Genomic DNA, 20,309 nt, shown 5'->3' on the forward strand with positions numbered 1-20,309 from the left:
TTTTTAAATCTGTGTTCAACAATTTAAAAACTAGTTAGAGTTTGGAAACAATAAACTGTAGTCAGTCACAAATTAAGCATTGTTTGTAGGGAAATATTTCATCCGCTGGTGAAATATTTCAAGATGGACATTTGCTACAGTAGAGGCTTAGTATTGGAGTCGACGAGGCACAAACCGTTGCTGCTCATTATAAAGCAAAGCGACGCGAGTGTTGATCATGTTTATCGGTTTTGTAGTCTAAAACTTTTGCTGTAGCATGGTTTTTATCGCATGATATTTTTCCCTTGTAGAAGACTGCACCACTGCGACCATTCATTGTTTGATATATTGTGGTATTATCGTAGGATAAAAACCTAAATGTAAAAAAAAAACAATGATAGTATACCAAAAAAGATTATCCATTTTCTTCAAATAATTCATAAAAAACTATAAATACTTTCTTATTTTTTAATGACTATAATGCAAGTCAAGCTATTTTTATTTCTATTTCAAGCAGTAAATGTGGAGCTGACGATTGAAGATTGTACTAACTGTTGAAATAGTTATTTAAAAATTTACGAAAAATATAGTCCACCAGGTGGACTCGAACCCACAACTTCTAATCTCCGGTCAGATGCGTTTCCGATTACACAACCGCAAGACGTATAAGTCGGCCTTTCTAAATAGCTATTTTGTATCGCTTGTACACTTTATCGCACGTCATCATTTACTATATTTATAAATACTATTTTCACACTCTATTTTTCACTTCAGCACATTTTCCATGTTGACGGATGACATCAGCAGACTCGTGATACTCTATTATCAGTTTTCGGACCGCTAATTAATCATTGGCGTAACAACGGGGAGTGGGAGGGCGGTTGTAGGAAAGACTGGGAGTTTCTAAATAATAATATTCTCTTTCATCGACCATCGACCCCACCAAAATAGTTGTGAATCTACTTCAACAAGGCAACAATTTAATATAAATAAAGACGTCATTTGATACGCGTTTATTTTTTTTTTGCCCAACCGCTCTATCTCTTCCTCTGCCTTCATTGACGTGCGTTTTGATTTCATCGATAAACAGCTATCAAAATCCCTAATCCATTCTGTGCCGAACACGCATCAGTATCGGACGTGTTTGGTGATCGCTTCGATAGAATATAAAACAAAAGACGCGTGAGCAAGTGTTGGCATTGTTTGCCTGGTCGAGTGAAGGTTCAAGGTCGCCCGCCTTTGTGCAACTGTTTCGCATCGTGGCTGTTTGCTGGTGCGTAAGCCGATTTGGCTGCTAACTGATTTGTGCTACAGCAGTGGACGAGAATCTCAACGCAAAGGAGGAAAAAGAAGAAGCCAACAGTTGACAGCGAGTTGTGTCGCTGTGCTGAGTGATCACACACCCGGCTCGCTGCTGGTGGCTGTTTGGAGCTGCTGTATTGGTGCTGCTGGCTGTAACGGCTGCAGCTTCGACCGTTCGGACAACCAACACTGCTGAAAGGAGAAGTAAAGAGGTACGTGTTCTGTCAGCGCTAGTGCGCTAGATTTAGCGCGATGGATGTAGATCCCTCGCCTCCCGTGCCACCATCCCCGAACCCCTCCGACCCTGTCCCTCCTGCCAACCCTTCCTCTGTTAATTCTCCAGTCCCCCCTCGCCCCAGGCTTTACCCGGACGGATCTCATGGCAGCTTTACTGTTTTCTTTCGGCCAAAAGCAGGACCGTAATCGAAACCGTTAAACATCCTGCAGATTTCGAAAGACCTGACGGAGGGGTACAAGGCCGTGACCGAAATCTCCAAGGTCAGACCCAACAAGCTCCGTGTCGTGGTCAGCGACCTGGAACAGGCCAACGCTATTGCTCGCTCCGAGCTTTTTCCACGCGAGTATCGCGTTTATATACCCGCACGAGACGTGGAGATCGACGGCGTCATAACCGATTCGAGTCTGTCGGTCGAGTGTATCTTGGCAAGCGGTTTTGGCTGCTTCAAAAATGCTTTGTGTCACGACGTAAAAGTAAAGATCATAGATTGCAAGCAGTTGCGGTCTGTGTCTCTTGTCAACGGCACAAAAGTGTATACTCCGTCAGACTCGTTTTGTGTTACGTTTGCCGGATCTGCTCTCCCTAGCCACGTCTCGATCGATCGGGTTCGTCTGCCTGTGCGATTGTATGTACCCCGTGTTATGAATTGCACCAGTTGCAAGCAGCTAGGCCACACAGCCGCCTACTGCTGCTCATGCGGACGATTCTTGCAGTGTAAATGCTGAAAAATGTATTCACTGCTGGGAAAATCAGCATGAGCTCTCCACATGCCCGGTGTACATGCAGCGCAGAGATAAAATCAAGCGGTCACTTAAGGAGCGTTCCAAGCGATCTTACGCTGAGATGCTGAAGAAGACCGTGACCACTTCTACCATAACATCGAACCCCTTTGATCTGTTGTCCTCTGATGAAACCGATTCTGACGATTCATCAGCGGCAACATCTTATGCCAATCCTGAGGAGTCTAGGAAGAGGAAAAATGTTTCTTCTCCTAAACTTCCCCGTAAAGGTCCTAAGATTTCCCAAAGTATAATGAAAAGTACGAACAAACCAAACAGTGCTGCGGAAAAACCGAAGCAAACTCCTCCTGGGCTTGCAAATTTAAAGTCCCAGAAGGAGTTCCCAGCACTGCCAGGAACATCTAAAACCCCAGTTGTTCCTTTTGCACGCCCAGTTGATGAAACAAACTCTGGATTAGTGAAATTTTCTGACATTGTGGACTGGATTTTTGAAACTTTCAATGTACCCGATCCAATTAAAATTTTTCTTACAGCATTCCTCCCAACATTTAGATAATTTTTGAAGCAGTTGACTGCCCAATGGCCCCTCCTTGCAGCGATTGTATCCTTCGATGCCTAATTCATCTGCGTATACGAAGGATTCTATCTCTGTCTTACAGTGGAATTGTAGAAGTATTTTACCAAAAATGGATTCATTTAAAGTTTTAATAAATAGAAACAAATGCGATGCATTTTCCCTTTGTGAAACTTGGCTTACTTCAAATATTGATCTCAACTTCCATGATTTTAATATTATTCGCCTTGATCGAGACACCCCATATGGAGGAGTACTTTTAGGGATTAAAAAGTGCTATTCTTTCTATCGTATTAACATCCCCTCGATTCCAGGCATCGAAGTTGTCGCATGTCAAATGACAATACAAGGTAAAGAGCTCTGTATTGCCTCAATATATATTCCTCCCAGAGCACAGGTTGGGCAACGGTTGCACTTTGATTTAATAGAACTTCTTCCCTCGCCACGTTTGATTTTGGGAGACTTCAACTCTCATGGTGTGGCTTGGGGTTCCCCCTACAATGATAACCGCTCCTCTTTAATCTATAACCTTTGTGATGATTCCGACATGACTATTTTGAACAACGGTGAAATGACACGTATCCCGAAACCTCCAGCGCGCCCAAGCGCTTTGGATCAATCCTTATGTTCGACGTCGCTACGGTTGGATTGCACATGGAAGGTAATCCTCGATCCTCACGGTAGCGACCATCTGCCTATTCTTATTTCAATTACTAACGGTTCAACTCGCATGCGACCAATTGACATTCCATATGACCTCACACGGAATGTCGATTGGAAGTTATACGAGGAAATGATTTCAAAAGCGGTCGAGTCGATTCAACATCACCCACCACATGAAGAATACAACCTCCTCGCGGGCTTAATCCTCGACACCGCGTTGCAAGCCCAAACGAAGAAATATCCCGGCGTAACGATCAAAGAGCGGCCTCCAACTCCGTGGTGGGACAAAGAGTGCTCCGATGTCTACACGCAAAGATCCGACGCGTTTTTGGCCTTCCAGAAGGGAGGTATACCCGACGACTATATACGGTATTCGGAGCTTAATACCAAGCTTAAAAGCCTGGCTAAAGCAAAGAAACGCGGATATTGGCGTCGGTTCGTGAACGAGACGTCGAGGGAGACATCGATGAGCACTCTTTGGAACACAGCCCGAAGAATGCGGAATCGCGTAACGGTCAACGAAAGCGAGGAGTCTTCAAGTCGGTGGATATTTGATTTTGCCAGGAAAGTATGTCCGGACTCTGTTCCTGCGCAAAACTTTGTTCGCGATACGTCTCCGGGTCACGACGCGATAGAATCACCTTTTACGATGGCAGAATTTTCAGTTGCCCTCCTGTCCTGTAACAATAACGCACCTGGGTTAGATAGAATCAAATTCAACTTGTTGAAGAATCTACCTGGCAATGCCAAGAGGCGCTTGTTGAACTTGTTCAATAAGTTACTTGAGCAAAACATTGTACCGCAGGATTGGAGGCAAGTGAAGGTGATCGCCATCCAAAAACCAGGGAAACCAGCTTCTGATCACAACTCTTATAGGCCGATTGCAATGCTATCCTGCATCCGGAAATTGATGGAAAAAATGATACTCCGTCGACCACTGGGTCGAATCAAATGGTCTACCGTGCCAAAGGGACGAATGATTGTCTTGCGTTGCTTTCAACAGATATTCAGCTGGCGTATGCTCGCAAAGAACAAATGGCGTCTGCGTTCTTGGACATTAAGGGGGCTTTTGATTCCGTTTCTATTGACATTCTTTCGGGTAAACTTCACCGACAAGGATTTTCTCAAATTTTGAACAATTTTTTGCACAATTTGCTGTCCGAAAAGCACATGTATTTTACGCACGGCGATTTGGCAACTTTTCGCATTAGCTACATGGGTCTTCCCCAGGGCTCATGTTTAAGCCCCCTTCTTTACAACTTTTATGTAAATGACATCGACGAATGTCTGGCAAATTTATGCACGATAAGACAACTTGCAGACGACAGTGTAATCTCTGTTACAGGAGCCAAAGCTGCCGATTTGCAAGGACCATTGCAAGATACCTTGGACAATTTGTCTGCTTGGGCTTTACAGCTAGGTATCGAATTCTCTCCGGAGAAGACTGAGATAGTAGTTTTTTCTAGGAAGCATGAACCTGCTCAGCTTCAAACACAATTAATGGGTAAAACGATTTCTCAGGTTTTGGTACACAAATATCTTGGTGTTTGGTTCGACTCTAAAGGCACCTGGGGTTGTCACGTTAGGTATCTGATGAAAAAATGTCAACAAAGAGTGAATTTTCTTCGTACAATAACCGGACAATGGTGGGGAGCCCACCCAGGAGACCTTATAAGGCTTTACCAAACAACGATATTGTCTGTCGTTGAGTACGGGTGTTTCTGCTTCCGCTCCGCAGCAAACACACATTTGATCAAACTGGAGCGAATACAATATCGTTGTTTGCGTATCGCCTTGGGTTGCATGCAGTCGACCCATACGATGAGTTTGGAGGTCTTAGCTGGAGTACTACCATTGATAAACCGCTTATGGAGCCTGTCTTCTCGCAATCTTATCAAATGTGAGGTCTTGAACCGTCCTGTGATTGAAAATTTTGAAAGGTTAATCGAACTTAATTCTCAAACCCGTTTTATGACATTGTATTTCAATCACATGTCCCATAATATTAACCCTTCTTCGAATATTCCAAATCGTGTCGACTTATCAAATACTTCTGATTCTACTGTGTTTTTCGATACATCCATGATAGAAGAAACTCGTGGAATCCCGGATCATTTACGCGTGCAGCAGATCCCCAAAAATTTTTCCAATAAATATCGAAACATCAACTGCGACAATATGTTCTACACTGACGGATCACTTCTTGATGGGTCCACTGGCTTCGGTATTTTCAATAACAATTTAACCGTCTCCCATAAGCTTGATAATCCTGCTTCTGTTTACGTCGCAGTACACCCTAGGGATTATCGAAAAAATGCCCACGGACCATTATTTCATATTTACGGACAGTCTCAGTTCCATTGAGGCTCTCCGATCGATGAAAGATATTAAGCACTCTCCGTATTTCCTGGGGAAAATACGGGAACATCTGAGTGCTTTATCCGAAAAATCGTATCAGATTACCTTAGCGTGGGTCCCTTCTCACTGCTCGATACCGGGCAATGAGAAAGCGGACTCTTTGGCTAAGGTGGGCGCAACAAACGGTGGAATTTATGAAAGACCAATTGCCTTTAATGAATTTTTCTCATTTGTACGTCAGAATACGATCATCAGTTGGCAAAATGCTTGGACCAGATGGGAACTGGGAAGGTGGTTACATTCCATAATCCCCAAGGTGTCGACGAACCCGTGGTTCAAGGGGTTGGATGTAGGTCGGGATTTCATTTGCGTGATGTCCCGGCTTATGTCCAATCACTATAGATTTGACGCGCATCTCCGTCGTGTTGGGCTCGGGGAAAGTGGTATCTGTGCCTGTGGTGAAGGTTATCACGACATAGAGCACGTTGTTTAGTCATGCCCTGTACACCGTGACGCCAGGTCTAAATTAATAGCTTCCCTGCAGGCCGAAGGTAGGCAGTCGGCTGTTCCTGTTCGTGATGTCTTGGCGAGCCGTGACCTATCCTACATGTCCCTTATATACGTTTTCCTGAAATCCATCCACGCCCCAGTTTAGTCCATCCCCTTCCGCCTGCATCCAGCCTAACGCAAAGAACACGTTAAGACCCCGGATCCGGAAACAGCAATCAGACCCGCACGATACTCTCAAGGCCCGAGGGAGACAACCCAATATGCCAGTCCGTAATATCTTGGCCCAGCAGCGGAACATGTGCTTACCTATGGCAATGAAAACCATCATACAGTAAACCAGTGCTTTTAATGCAAAATATTATAGCTTTAAGTTACATTTAGTTTCAGCTCGTAGTCGGCAGCGAGGATAAAAAATTTGCTTTTAGTTAGTAAGATACTTTAGAAAGTAAGCTACCAGATATAATTGGCGCCGTTAAACATTAAATTGTATTTGTGCCGTGTCAAATAAATTATAGATGAACAAAAAAAAATCCCTAATCCCTAATCGTTTAAAATTTTGTTCTCCTGATTGCAATTACAGAAATTGTCGGTTCCGGTAAGCGATTTCAACCAAGGGCTACGGTTCATATCATCACAAATCAAATATGTTCCGGTGATGAGAAAAGAATGAGAACTGTAGGGCAGCGGTAATTTTTTTGTCGACTTCCTCCAGCTACTGCTGCAGTGCCAAAATCGGGTTCAATGAGAAATACAAAAAGTAAAAGCATAAAAAAATTAAAAAAAAACCCTCTAGGATTTTTCCTTAGTTACGCCAATGTGATTAATCCGTTGCATACCCTACTTATCACATATTTTCTTATTCTTCGATCTGAACTAACGGCCTTAATGGATTTATCGTGACCTTTCGAAATACTAAAGTTTGGATAATGAAAAATCCGCGTTTAACTCGAGTAACCTTCAATTGGCTCCATCAACCAACTTTAAAGATTTTTTTCAATTGTTTCGTGTCTGTTTCAGGAATATTATTTTACTTACTTGGCTATTGGGAAAAGTTGTTCAGTAATTTCAAGTTGAAAGTTAGAGTTTCACTTTTGCTGAACATTTGTGACTCTCAACACAGGGAAATAGTACAGTTAACACTATCTAAGGAACAGCGTGAAGTATTGTCTGATTCTATGGGAACAGAACGGCTGCAGTCAATCAAGTGTTTTCATACTCGATACTGTATGGCAATGCTTTTAGCCAGATTATAATATTGATAGCAATTATTTCTAATCCTGAATATCGCAATTAATTGTTCAACTCTCTTGTGGGTGTTTTATATTAGCGCGTAAGCTAGGTGTGAAAAAATTATAAGTAGAAACCTGCAGAGCATGTTGAAAGTTCACACATTAGGAATGGTTTCTGTAACGTAAACTGTAATTACATTCGATTCATAATGCCAGTTTTCCAATCCGGTGCATTATTCCTAGCTTGGTTCTCAATAGATTCGCACCATGTCGACAGTGGAAGCGTACGATAAAATTTGCGCGCCCATTTTTTTCTTATCAAAAGTAATTGGTGTGGAGATTTGGAACCCAGAGAAGACATTTTCGCTAGCGTCGTATATCCTTATGACCAACATGGTGCTGTATAACCTATGTTCTGTCTATACTGTGATCAAATATTTCGGTGATCCATTGCAAATGATGCAGGTTGTTATTACTTTCGGTATTGCATCTCAGTTGATTTTCAAATTTTTTGCGACTGTTGTAAAAAAGGAATCATTCCATGCTCTATTTGAGAATGCAAAGACAAGCATATACTGTGCTTTCAAGAACGGAACTGTTGATGAAAAAGTTGCGATCGAAAAGACAACTCGTTTTTTGAGTCTCGGTTGGAAAATAATGTCAGTGTTGTATTTATCATCGGTGTTTGTTTTTGCCGTGTGGCCAGTGTATGTATATTACACCGAAAAACAATTGGTTCCACTGTTTTATTACGAAATTCCTTATGCTGATATCAATCAATCAACAGGATATGTACTTACGTTGCTATTCCATATTGATATATATGTTATTGGTATATTGGGAACGATTCTGGCAGATTACATATTTGTGTTTGTAGCTTACCAGGCTATGCTCTTGGTTGATTTGTTAATATTGAATCTGAAACAATTGGAAAGTATGTTGGTTTCTACTAATAACGAAGACGATCTCGTTACAAAAGCGGAACAGTGGAAAGTTTGTATGAAGTATCATCAACTTGCTACAGAGTTAGTCCCATTTTGTTGAATGAAAATATTTTTCTAAACGTTTTGTTCGTTTCAGATATCTCAACAATGTTGAACATTGTGCTGGTTCCATTTTTCTATTGCAAGTTTTTTGTTGTGTGTTCACAATATGTGATTCGATGATAATTTTAGTTTTGGTTAGTATATAAATTATTATCTGCAAGCATCAGAACAACACTTGGCTAAATATTTTAGACTGATTGGTATGCCGCATACAGCTTTCTTTTGATTATATTTGTGGAGCTTTCAATTTATTTTTTCTTGGGCAACATGGTTGAGTTGAAGGTATGTGAAGGAATTACATATATAAAGTAATGTACTATACCATCGGTGGTGCAATTTCAGATTGATGAACTTTATAGTAATATTACTTTATTATCGTGGAACTTGTTGACATTGTCGCAGCAAAATGAGTTCGTATTCGTAATGGCCCGTCAACAAAGACCGCTGATGTTAACACTTTTTGGATTTGTTCCCATGAATTTCGAAACCTACACGAGTGTATGATTTTCCAGCTTAGATTATTTTATTTATTTATTGAATTTTATGCATTTTTTTAGGTATTACGGGCGTTATATCAATTCTTCGTTATTCTATTACAATCCATGACATAAAATATTCACTATGATATTGTAATTTTACATTATCTGCACTTTTAGTACACCTTCATCTGTGCAATAAAAGTTATGTGAGACCAAAATTCTTTAATTTAGCGATTCATTGGTCTGAAGTCGCCAAATAAAAATTACGTTTCAGTCTCTAGTTCTATTGTGTTTCATTAAGAAAGTTTTTCATGTCAACGGATTTAATCCGTTATACTAACTTAGGGTGAATTAACCTATAGTAGACTCCCTCAAATTATGCGATAACTCGAGAGATTTTCAGAAAACTTTTATCAGGAAACATATCCAATCTGGTATTATTGAACGCATTCTTCACGCGACGATTGCGCAATAACGAGAGTCTATTCCCTCTCAAGTATTTTGTCTTCGGCGTGTTTATCCCCGCTTTCCTGATAACACCTTTTAAGGCATTGATAAACTGTAGACATGAAAGTACGTCACCCTGCCGCAGCCCTCTTCGAGAATCGAAAGGACTCGAGAGCGTCTTCGAACTTCGTACTGTACATACGCTCTGACAAATCGCAAAAGTTTGTCCGGGACGTTCGTGCATAATTTTCTAAGGATATATCATTCGGTTGTGTCATACGCTGCTTTGAAATTGATAAATAGCTGGTACGTGGTTACGTAGTACTCGCGTCATTTCTAGTGCAGTTACAGTACCGCAACGGGGATGAAATTAGAGATCTCCACTGCTTTCACCTGTCGCCAGGACAGATTCTCGTCGACAGCCCGGATTTCGTTGGTAGAGCTGTGTCGCCATGAGCCTCTGGGTCTGCCTCTTCTGCGTAGTTCTTGCGGATTCCAGTCAATTGCTTCTTTGCAGATCTTGTTCGCTCCTTTCCTCAAGGTGGGTTCGATCCACTTATACATGGACTATCGAATTTTCGTCGCTATCGGCCGTTGATGGCATCGACGATGGAGCTCCTCGCTGGATATCCAGTTGTCAGGCCACCAGGCTCGAGTGATGTATCGCAGGCAGCGGGTATCTGCAGTTTTTGCGTTGTCTCCGTAACGCGATGCCACGACAGTAACCGCATCCCGTTAGGTCTCACTTCGATTAATATCCCCTGCATCCAATCCACCCGAACAGTTGCAGTTTCCAATGTGTTGCTGGATAGCTAGGCTGACCAGACGTACCGTTTTGAACGGGACAGTACCGTTGTTTCAACTATTTTGACCGTCCCGTCTTTTTGCTATTTTGTACCGTTTTCGGATACTACTCGAAAAATTCCTAAATAGAGCTTTGCGTTGAAATTTTCCTTAATGAAATATAAGTTTCCAATCAGCCAAGATGTTTTTAATATTACTGAGTACATTTTGTGCCTTCCTGACAGTACCGCACCACTGGAAAGGACATTCCCTATCGTGAACCAACTAAAAAGTAGCGATTGAAGATGAGACCATGATAATTATTAGTCGAAATCTTGTTATGCAAGTGACCAATTTTAGGAACCTATTGCAAAAAATCATATTCTTCTACGCAAAATTCATCAACAGTATCGTACAGGATAGGATAGGTTCATCAGGGCCTGCCACAAAAGATAATTGGTCGCAGTGGCTCTTTAAGTCCCAATGCCCTTCAGGCATACAAAAAAAAGGTTCGTCAACGAATAATTGTTTGCATGCTTTTGTTAGTGAAAGTTTCCAAAAATCAATCTTATCATGTGTCCCGTTTTTTGACCGCATTTGTCCCGTTTTTATCCGGGGAGAAAATCTGGTCAGCCTATGAATAGCTGATGCATATTCTGTGCTGACAAAAATGGGTCGGCTTTGAGCATCTCGGCTACAAATGCAGTCTATCCCTGGTGCTTTGTTGAACTTTTACATCTGATTGCCGCTTCAATTTCATCAAGCGATGGCGCTTCGGCGATTGATGCGCCGAACTGTTGGTGTCATGTGCCGCGGGTTTTGTTGGTCACTAACATTCGAAGCTCAGAAGAGCTGTTCGAAATGTTCAGCCCATCGCTTAAGCTGTTCAGTGCGGTCACTCAGTAGATGATCCGCTCTGTCTTTTAGCGGCATCTTTGTACTCATCCTGGCACTACTGAGGCAGCAAGAAATATCGTAGAACAAGCGGGAATCACCATTTGTGGCCTTGTTCGGTCCTTCTGAAGGCCGGTAGTGGTCCTTATTTGACTAGAGAGCTAGTTCAGGCTCTCTTAATCCGTCTACACGCGCGTTTAACAGCCTTTTCCAGTTTGGCGTATCGTTGACATGCATTTGCTTATCTCCTCTGGTTCGCACTCGGTTCATGGCGGTTTTGGCTCTCTCCACTCGTCGATCTTCCTCCAAGTTCCTTCCGAAATCCCTTCGCTCGCTGCGCACTTAGCCGAGGGTTTCATCATTTGTTGCGATGAATGCGTTTTTGATGCTTGTCCGTTGCTCATCGACGGTTCCACTAGCAGGCGAATTCGAGGCTCGGGATTCAAGTTGTTCGAGAAAGGCCCTTTTCACCTCGGTATTCTCCAGTAGGCGGACGACACCCAACTTTCTCCTCTCGTCGTTGAACACGTGCGACTCGTGGACGTATCTTAGTGATAACAAGATGTTGGTCGGATTCAATATCGACGCTGTGCTTGCTGCGTACATCAAGAAGGCTCCTTCTCCATTTTCGGTTGATACAGATGTGGTCAATTTGGTTTGCTATTCGGCCATCGCGGGACACCCACGTTACCTTTTGTGCTGGTTTTTATGGGGAAAGAGCGATCCACCAATGACCATGTCGTTATTACCACAAAACTCTGTGACTCTGTGACGCGTTCAAGATCCGCGTTGTTTGAGCCAATCTTTGCGTTGAATTCGCCCAAGTTGATTTAGGGGTACTGGGGTAAGCCCGGCCCCCTGAGGAAAATGATTCTTTAGTAGGACTTGATGGCAAATATTGTTATATTTCTTTCACAGAATCATCGCCCAGATTGTTTTTAACAAGATATGAAAACTTCAGTACTTTCAAACTGTTATTTTACAAGGAATAGTGAAGTTTTGGAACTAAGATAAAAACGACTTTTAGCAACCAGTGCGGGTGAAACCGGCACCCCTCGGGGGTAACACCGGCACCTAAGTTTGTTCATGAATTAGCCGAACCAATTTGAATTCGGAAACCGCCGAATGAGAGATCTTTCATTTCTGTATGTTACTGTTGAATTTGGTTATTGTCGGTTAGCTGGTTCTGGGCAGATTGCCGGAACAAGTTCCGGTGAATATTATGTATAAACAATGCAACAATTTAATACTCGGCAAGCCTATCACGTGACACTTTAAATAACTAGTTTTATCGAAGCCAGGATCACCTTGACCCCAACGGAGCATATTCCGAATACTACCGGGAAAGCGGGCAGTTTTGTGCCCTGATTCAGTACATTTGACACCTCTAATAACCCTTGGAATCATTCTTAAATCACAGTAGAGCTTGAGAGCATGGTTCTAAGTCGATTTATTATTTTTTTAGCAGCGAGACATCGGTAATAGATGAGAAATATGTGTCAGTAATATCCAACTAACCTCAGACCATGTCGGGCTTACCGGGCTTACCTCACTCACTGGGTGACGGTGTTACCCCGACAGCACACATTTAAAAAAAAAGTATTTCTACTAATTTATCGCTTCAATTTACCTCAGATCGAATTCCTCTGATTGCTAACAATAAAGGCAATAAATTGTAGAGCAACAAAAAAATTATTTTAGTGTTTTCAAATGAATAAAAGCTTAAGTTCCACTTACGAAAATTTACATCCGTTTACGCATCAGCTGCAGTAGCGTGTGTTTTGTCTATTATTTTGACGTTTGACGTTTCAAGGTGGCTTCGATGTGTCTTAAAATGTTTTAAATAATAAATACCAACACTTCACATATACCAAAACACGGTTATTTAGCGTTTTCTAGTGAAATCCAAGGGGTGACGGTCTTACCCTCAGTGCCGGGCTTATTCCCAGTACCCCTAAATGTTCCCCTTCCGGGATTTTCTCAACCACACTGTTCAGCTGGCTATTTAAACTTCTGCGGGTCGGCAGCATGTGTTAACTCATAGCACTAGATTGCAGTAAGGTTTTCAACTGATATCACCTCACGAATCCCGCCTGGTATCGCCACACTAACTCTTTAGGTTCCCTGGTAGTTTTCCAGCTTTATGCGATAGAACCGATCTCTGTCGCTTCCACCTTTCCGGAAAGAGGCAGTCATCCAGGCACCTCTGTATGACTGTCCGGAGCATGCCGAGGGTCATTTTTATAGCCGTCTTGGCCATTACGATCCTGTAGGCGCTCTCATCTTTTGTCTTGTACGAAGGCACGCACTGTGTAGTTTCGCTAGCGCGACAGTCCATTAGTATACCGGTGACTTCCCTGACCAAGGCTAGCACGTCCTAAGTATGGTTACGTCGCATGACCGCGATATTGTAGCAAATAAGCCAGGCGCTTCCCTCGTACTCTGTTTGTTGCTTCCTTGAATATCTCTGCATCGGAATGCGATGCTCTCTACTACTAACTATCATCAAATGACATGATGCGGTGCTAATTTCAAATGACAAGCTGAAGGAAAGTAAAATGTCATAGTATGCGTCAGTATCTCCGGCAATTGAGACAGTCATCAGTTTCGTTTGAAGTGACGCGATGATCACCAGACGGGAAAGAAATCCGTAATCAAATCTGTTTGACAGCGTGAATGTTCATCATGATATGATGACAATAGTGTTCGAATCGAAATGACTCCGTGAAATATTTCAGTTTCATTGTTATGTTTCGAAAATGTTGAGCCCTAATCTTGATGTCCCGTTGCGAGTAGCTGTCGTAGGCATCCACCATTGTCGTAGGCATTGCCATAGAACACTTCTTTTTCGACATCGAGTCACTTGTAGTCTAGGTCGTTGTCGTGGGTTGGTGCATATGACGACGTCCTCTCGTCAAAAGTGGTTGGGGAAAATTTTGTGGTGTCCATTACGGATCTTTAACAAGTATAGCGCGGTAATAGAAGCTGATTTAGAAGCGTATAATAGCTTATTAGCTGCTAAGCAAGTAAATGTAGAGTTTGATCGATGCTTAGTACTTCCCGCGATAAACGTGTTGAGATGCTTCAAATGTGGAGAATTTGGACACAAGAGCATGGATTGCAAAAATTGTGATACGTGCTCTAGGTGTAGCCAAAAGCACAAGACATCTGAGTGCACGTCTACTGTATTGAAATGCGTTAATTGTTTAAAAATGAATAGAGAGCGTAAAATGAACTTGGACGTCAACCATGCTGCATTCAGTTCAGAGTGCGTGATTTATAAAAGACTTTTTAATCAAAAGAAAAGCAGCTTGCGTTTCAATAAATAGCAAACAAGTTCCAAGAAGACTGTGAATCACATTGATTTTCTGTATTTTAATATTGCAGGGTTGACAACAAACTACGTCTGGTTGTTGAAGATAAACGTCCACTTTTAGTGTTCTTATCAGAGACACATATTGTCGATATTGAAGCATTTGATCAATATAGTATTCCGGGATATAACGTTGCTGCTTGCTTATCACACTCTAGACAAACTGGCGGTGTTGCTATTTATGTCAGAAAATCGGTTCAGTTCGAGCTTTGCCGAAACGAAGCTAAGGATGGTAACTGGTTCTTGGGCATTACAGTAATTCGTGGCATGAAGTTGGGTAATTTTGGTGTTTTATATCATTCTCCTAATACCAGTGACCAGCGTTTCCTTGAAATATTGGAAAACTGGCTTGAGGAATTTCTTGATTTTAGTAAATCGAACATATTAGCTGGTGATTTCAATATTAACTGGCGAGATGATGCAAATTCGAATCATTTGAAGCGCTTAGTTGAATCTTTCAATTTAAAACAAAGTGTTAACGAATATGCGCGCATTTCCCAGCGAAGTAGAATTTTGATTGATCATGTTTATTCCAATTTTGATTCTAATAGTTCAGTTACGAATTCCGATATGAATGATTTAATAAAATTGAAATGCTGGAGAAAATATTCGAAACAGACTGTTTCGAATCTTGTTGAAAGAAGCTTGGATTTTCCAATCGCGGGCCGTAATTTAGATGATTCTGCAGCTGTTCTTACAAACATCTTGAAAACGTGTACGAATCAATTAGTTGAACACAAATTAGTTTCTCTGAAAAACTCGAACAGCTGTTACAATTTTGATCTTTTGCGCCTTAAACGCAAGAGGGATAAATTGTACAAAAAGTTTTGTAGGTCTAACAGGCAGGATCATTGGAAGGAGTACACGATCGCGCGTAATAAGTATTCACAAACGTTAAAAAAGACGCGTTGTGAATATATACAGAGGAAGATTATTCAGCATCAATAAAACAGCAAAGAGTTATGGAAAAATTTGAAATCTTTATTAAAACCTAGTAATAATAAACCGCGGTCCATAACTTTTGATGGCACATTAGAACAAACAGAACAAGTAATTGCTAGTAAGTTCAATGATTTTTTCATTAATAGTGTTTCATTGATCAATCAATCAATTGAACTGGTCGATGAACCGGATGAAATAAAACAGCCGACTAACGTTAATAGTAGATTTGATGGTTTTCACCCAATCACAATGGATGACCTTAAAAATATTTGTTTTTCATTAGGTAAAACGGCTGGAGTAGACAAAGTAAATGCTAGGGTCATTCAAGATTGCTTCAATGTTATTGGTCACACTCTGCTGAACCTTATTAATGAATCATTGCTAACTGGGCACGTGCCTAAAGTGTGGAAAGAATCGTTGGTTGTTCCGATTCAAAAGGTTGCTGGAACGATTAAAGCCGAAGAGTTTCGTCCCATCAACATGTTACACACGTTAGAAAAGATATTAGAACTTGTTGTTAAAGGTCAGCTGCTAGAATATTTAAATAGTAACTCGTTATTAATTCCGGAACAATCTGCCTACCGGGAAGGCCATTCGTGTGAAACCGCGTTGAACTTAGTATTAGCAAAATGGAAAGACAACTTAGAGAATAGAGACACAATATTTGCTGTTTTTTTGAATCTAAAACGCGCTATTGAGACAATTTCTAGGCCCTCATTGTTGAACACAATCAAGCGCTTTGGAATTTCGAGTACTGGATTCAGATAGTTTGAGAGCTATTTGTCTGACAGAACTCAACGGACTGTTTTTAATGATTCGGTATCTAGTCCCGTGGAGAATGATCTTGGAGTTCCACAGGGAAGTGTATTAGGGCCCCTTTTATTCATTATGTATATAAATGACATGCGACGAGTTTTACGTTTTTGTGATATCAATCTTTTTGCCGACGACACCGTATTATTCATTGCAGCTAAGAATGTAGAAGAAGCCGTTTCACACTTGAACGAAGATTTACGTTCCCTAAACAGATGGTTGAGGTATAAGCAATTGAAATTAAATATAGATAAAACTAAATATATGATTTTTTCGCGCACCGTTGTAAATGACGATGTCTCTGTTTTGATTGATGGTAAGGCAATTGGTCGCGTTCGGGAGATTAAATATCTTGGCGTGATTATTGATGACAACCTAAAGTTCAACGCTCACATTGACAATGTCATCAAGAAAATTGCCAAAAAGTATGGAATTCTATGCCGTTTGAAAAACGAATTAACGATTAGTAGTAAAATACAGCTATACAAGTCAATCATCTCCCCACATTTGGACTTTTGCCCTACCTTTTTGTTTTTGGCCAATAACACACAATTATTGAGGTTACAGCGTTTGCAGAATAGAAAAATGCGTTTGATTTTAAATTGTGATAGATTAACTTCCTCTACCTTTATGTTGGACGCTTTGCAATGGTTATCCGTGAAGCAACGAATTGTTTATCTGTCTATGGTGTTCATTTTTAAAATAATCAATGGTTTGCTACCTCAATATTTGTGTGATCGAATTGAAAGGGGAAGAGATTTTCATAGATGTAACACTAGAAACGCAGATGAAATAAGAACACCTTTCTTTCTAACAAGAGCTTCACAAAATTCATTGTTGTATAAAGGTATAGATTTTTTCAATTCGATGCCAAGACATGTTAAACGTGCACCAACGCTTGCGGAGTTCAAGAGACAATGTATTTCACACGTGAAAGTATCTGTTGTACAGAACGAAAATTAAAACTTTTATAAAATGACGAGAGTTTATCTGACGAACTTTAAACAACGGATTAATTTTGGATGAACTATTTATTTTTGTAACCTATCTATTTATTTATTGTTTTATTGAAGCATGTAACTGACGGAGTTTTAAAGAACGGATCTGATTGTGTTGTAAAATTTATTCATATTTTATATTAGATCTTTTTTAATAAGTAATGAATTAACAAAAACTACTGTGTTCGTCACGGTGGTGATGATGGATTTTTTCCTTTATGTTGTTGTAGCTTTAAAGAATAATAGAAAGTGACTACATTAGTTTGAGTCTCGCGCGCGGAATTCAGATATAAATGGATTCTTTGACAATGCTTAGAGAAAAATCATGAAGTAGTTGTGGTAAGTCTGGCTGAAGGTCATGAAAACCCTGTGCTAGTTTTGTGTAACTCTATAGCTCTTCACATTTTTACCGATGTGAATCAAGTTAACAGTTTTTGAAGAAGTTTATATCTGGAGGTAAAATCAGTTCGTTTTACCTTTGTTTTTTTTTGTATAACTGATTTAAATGTGACTACATTAATTATCTATAGATAAATCGTCCAGCTCAAACTTTTGTAGGGGTATGTGGCGGGACCATCATCATCATCATCATCCCGGCTCCTACAAGCTCCCAGTTTTCAGTTGTCATTTCAGAGTTTAAATATTTTTTTTTTCGTTATTTCGAGGAGGTTCTGGAAAAATGTGTGGTTGACATAGTCCTTAAGAAGTGTCGCTGAGGGATTTCAGGTTGCATTGGATAACGTTGTGACCCTTCACTTTTGTATTCTTATTGTATGTACCTTAGTATTGTATGGGAACAAAACGGCTGCCATCAATCAACTGTTTTCTGTTGTACGGCGATTGTTTAAATCGGATCATAATATTGATAGCAATTATCACTTATGCAAAATGTCGGATTTATTGTCCAGCTTTCCTGTGGGTGTCTTCTGATAGAGCGAAAGCAGGTGTGAAAAATGTGTAGGTAGAAACTTGCAGAGCATATTGAAAGTTCACACGTTTGAAATAAAGAAACCGCTTCAAAAAGTTATCACGTTCGATTGATAAGGCCAGTTTTCCAATCCAGTGCATTATTACTAGCTTAGTTTGCAATAGATTCGCAACATGTCAACTGTAGAGGCGTACAATAAAGTTTGCGCTCCCATTTTATTTTTATCAAAAGTAATTGGCGTGGAGATATGGAACCCAGAGAAGACCTTTTCGCTAGCGTCCTATGTTCTTATGACTAACATGGTGCTGTATAATACATGCTCTGCTTACACGGTGATTAAACATGCTGGTGATCCATTGCAAATGATGAAGATTATCATTATTTTCGGGATTGCATCTCAGTTGATTTTTAAATTTTTTACCAGTGTTGCGAAAAAGAAATCATTCCATGCTTTATTCGAACAGGCGAAGACGAGCATATATTGTGATTTTCAGAATGGAACTGTTGAAGAAAAAGCTTTAATCGAAAAGACAACTAATTTTTTGAGCCTTGGTTGGAAAATAATGTCAGCATTGTATTTTTCATCGTTGTTTATTTTTGGTGTGTGGCCAGTGTATGTCTATTACAGCGAAAATGAGTTGGTTCCACTGTTTTACTACGAAATTCCCTATGTTGATATAAATCAATCAACAGGATATGCACTTACGTTGCTACTGCATATTGATATATATCTTATGGGTGTCTTTGGAACGATTCTGGCAGATTACGCGTTTGTATTCGTAGCTTTTCAAGCTATGCTCTTCGTTGATTTACTAATATTGAATCTAAAACAATTGGATAGTATGCTGATTTCTACTAATCGTGAAGACGACCTCGTTACAAAAGCGGAACGGTGGAGAGTTTGTTTGAAATATCATCAACTTGCTACAGAGTTAGTCGTACTTACTGAATATGTAAAAATATAAAATATGTTCTTCTACATGTTTCAAACGTTTTAGGTATCTCAACAATGTCGAAGATTGTTTCGGTTTGATATGTTTAATCCAAGTTTTTGGCTGTGTGTTCACCATATGTGATTCGATGGTAATTCTAGTTTTGGTAAGTATTACATTTTTTACAGACAAGCAACAAAAAAAAGTTTTCTCAACATTTTAGACTGATTGGTATGCGGCATACGGATTTCTGTTGGTTATATTCGTGGAGCTTTCGATTTACTTTCATTTAGGCAACATGGTTGAATTGAAGGTATGAGTGTTTCCTCCACTAAACGCTTATGTACGTCACCGTTTGTGCTATAATTTCAGGTTGATGAACTCTATAGTTCTATTACTTCTTTATCATGGAATTTGCTGACATTGTCGCAGCAAAATGAATTCGCCTTTGTGATGGCCCGTCAACAAAGATCACTAATGTTAACTATTTTTGGGTTCGCTCCCATGAATTATGAAACTTACACGAGTGTATGATTTATAGCATATTTTATTCGATGTATTTGTTAAGTTTTCTACATTCTTTTTCAGGTATTACGGGCGTTGTATCAATTCTTCGTAATAATATTGCAGTCTTTGTCGTGAAGGACACAATTAGTATAATTACACCTTTGCACCTTTGACTATGCAATAAAAATTGTGTGGATTCAAAATAATCAGATCAAGCGATTCAGTGGTCTCAAGATCCCTTTCAAATACTATCGTGTGCTGTCAATTTGCAGGAATTGCGGAGTCATATTTCGTTTAGGGATAGGAACGAGGGTTTGTGGCTGAAAACATGAATTAGAATAAGTTATTACAACAACATTGCAGCGCCTGTACAGACGTGTCGTGCAGACTCTCCTCTACAATCGCATTCACCGCACAAAGCCATCCAAACAGAACATCAGCACGCTCACGCAAAAAATTGCCAGTCATTTCGTCTGTTGGCATTCATATGTTGGTATAAGCGTGTTATTTTTTTTCAGTGTATGATGAAGCTCGAAAAAAAAAACACATGCGAAATTTTCCTGCACCTTAAGTG

General features: G+C 40.4%; 1 protein-coding gene across 1 annotated transcript; it reads left to right on the top strand.

Annotated features, from left to right (window-relative positions):
• The first annotated feature begins 18,469 nt into the window (after positions 1 to 18,469).
• LOC129728219 (uncharacterized) lies at positions 18,470 to 19,870 on the top strand. The gene is made up of 5 exons (XM_055686638.1): positions 18,470 to 19,227; positions 19,295 to 19,394; positions 19,452 to 19,541; positions 19,601 to 19,756; positions 19,817 to 19,870. The coding sequence occupies exons 1-5, from the start codon at positions 18,470 to 18,472 to the stop codon at positions 19,868 to 19,870; spliced, it is 1,158 nt and encodes a 385-aa protein (XP_055542613.1).
• Positions 19,871 to 20,309: the final 439 nt, after the last annotated feature.

This window comes from Wyeomyia smithii, chromosome 3 (genome assembly GCF_029784165.1).
Source record: "Wyeomyia smithii strain HCP4-BCI-WySm-NY-G18 chromosome 3, ASM2978416v1, whole genome shotgun sequence".
Classification (NCBI taxonomy): domain Eukaryota; kingdom Metazoa; phylum Arthropoda; class Insecta; order Diptera; family Culicidae; genus Wyeomyia; species Wyeomyia smithii.

Coding starts and splice junctions, on each gene's coding strand:
- LOC129728219 (XM_055686638.1), top strand. CDS start 18,470: ATGTCAACTGTAGAGGCGTACAATAAAGTTTGCGCTCCCATTTTATTT. Junction 19,228..19,294: donor TATCATCAACTTGCTACAGA/GTTAGTCGTACT, acceptor CAAACGTTTTAG/GTATCTCAACAATGTCGAAG. Junction 19,542..19,600: donor GCAACATGGTTGAATTGAAG/GTATGAGTGTTT, acceptor CTATAATTTCAG/GTTGATGAACTCTATAGTTC.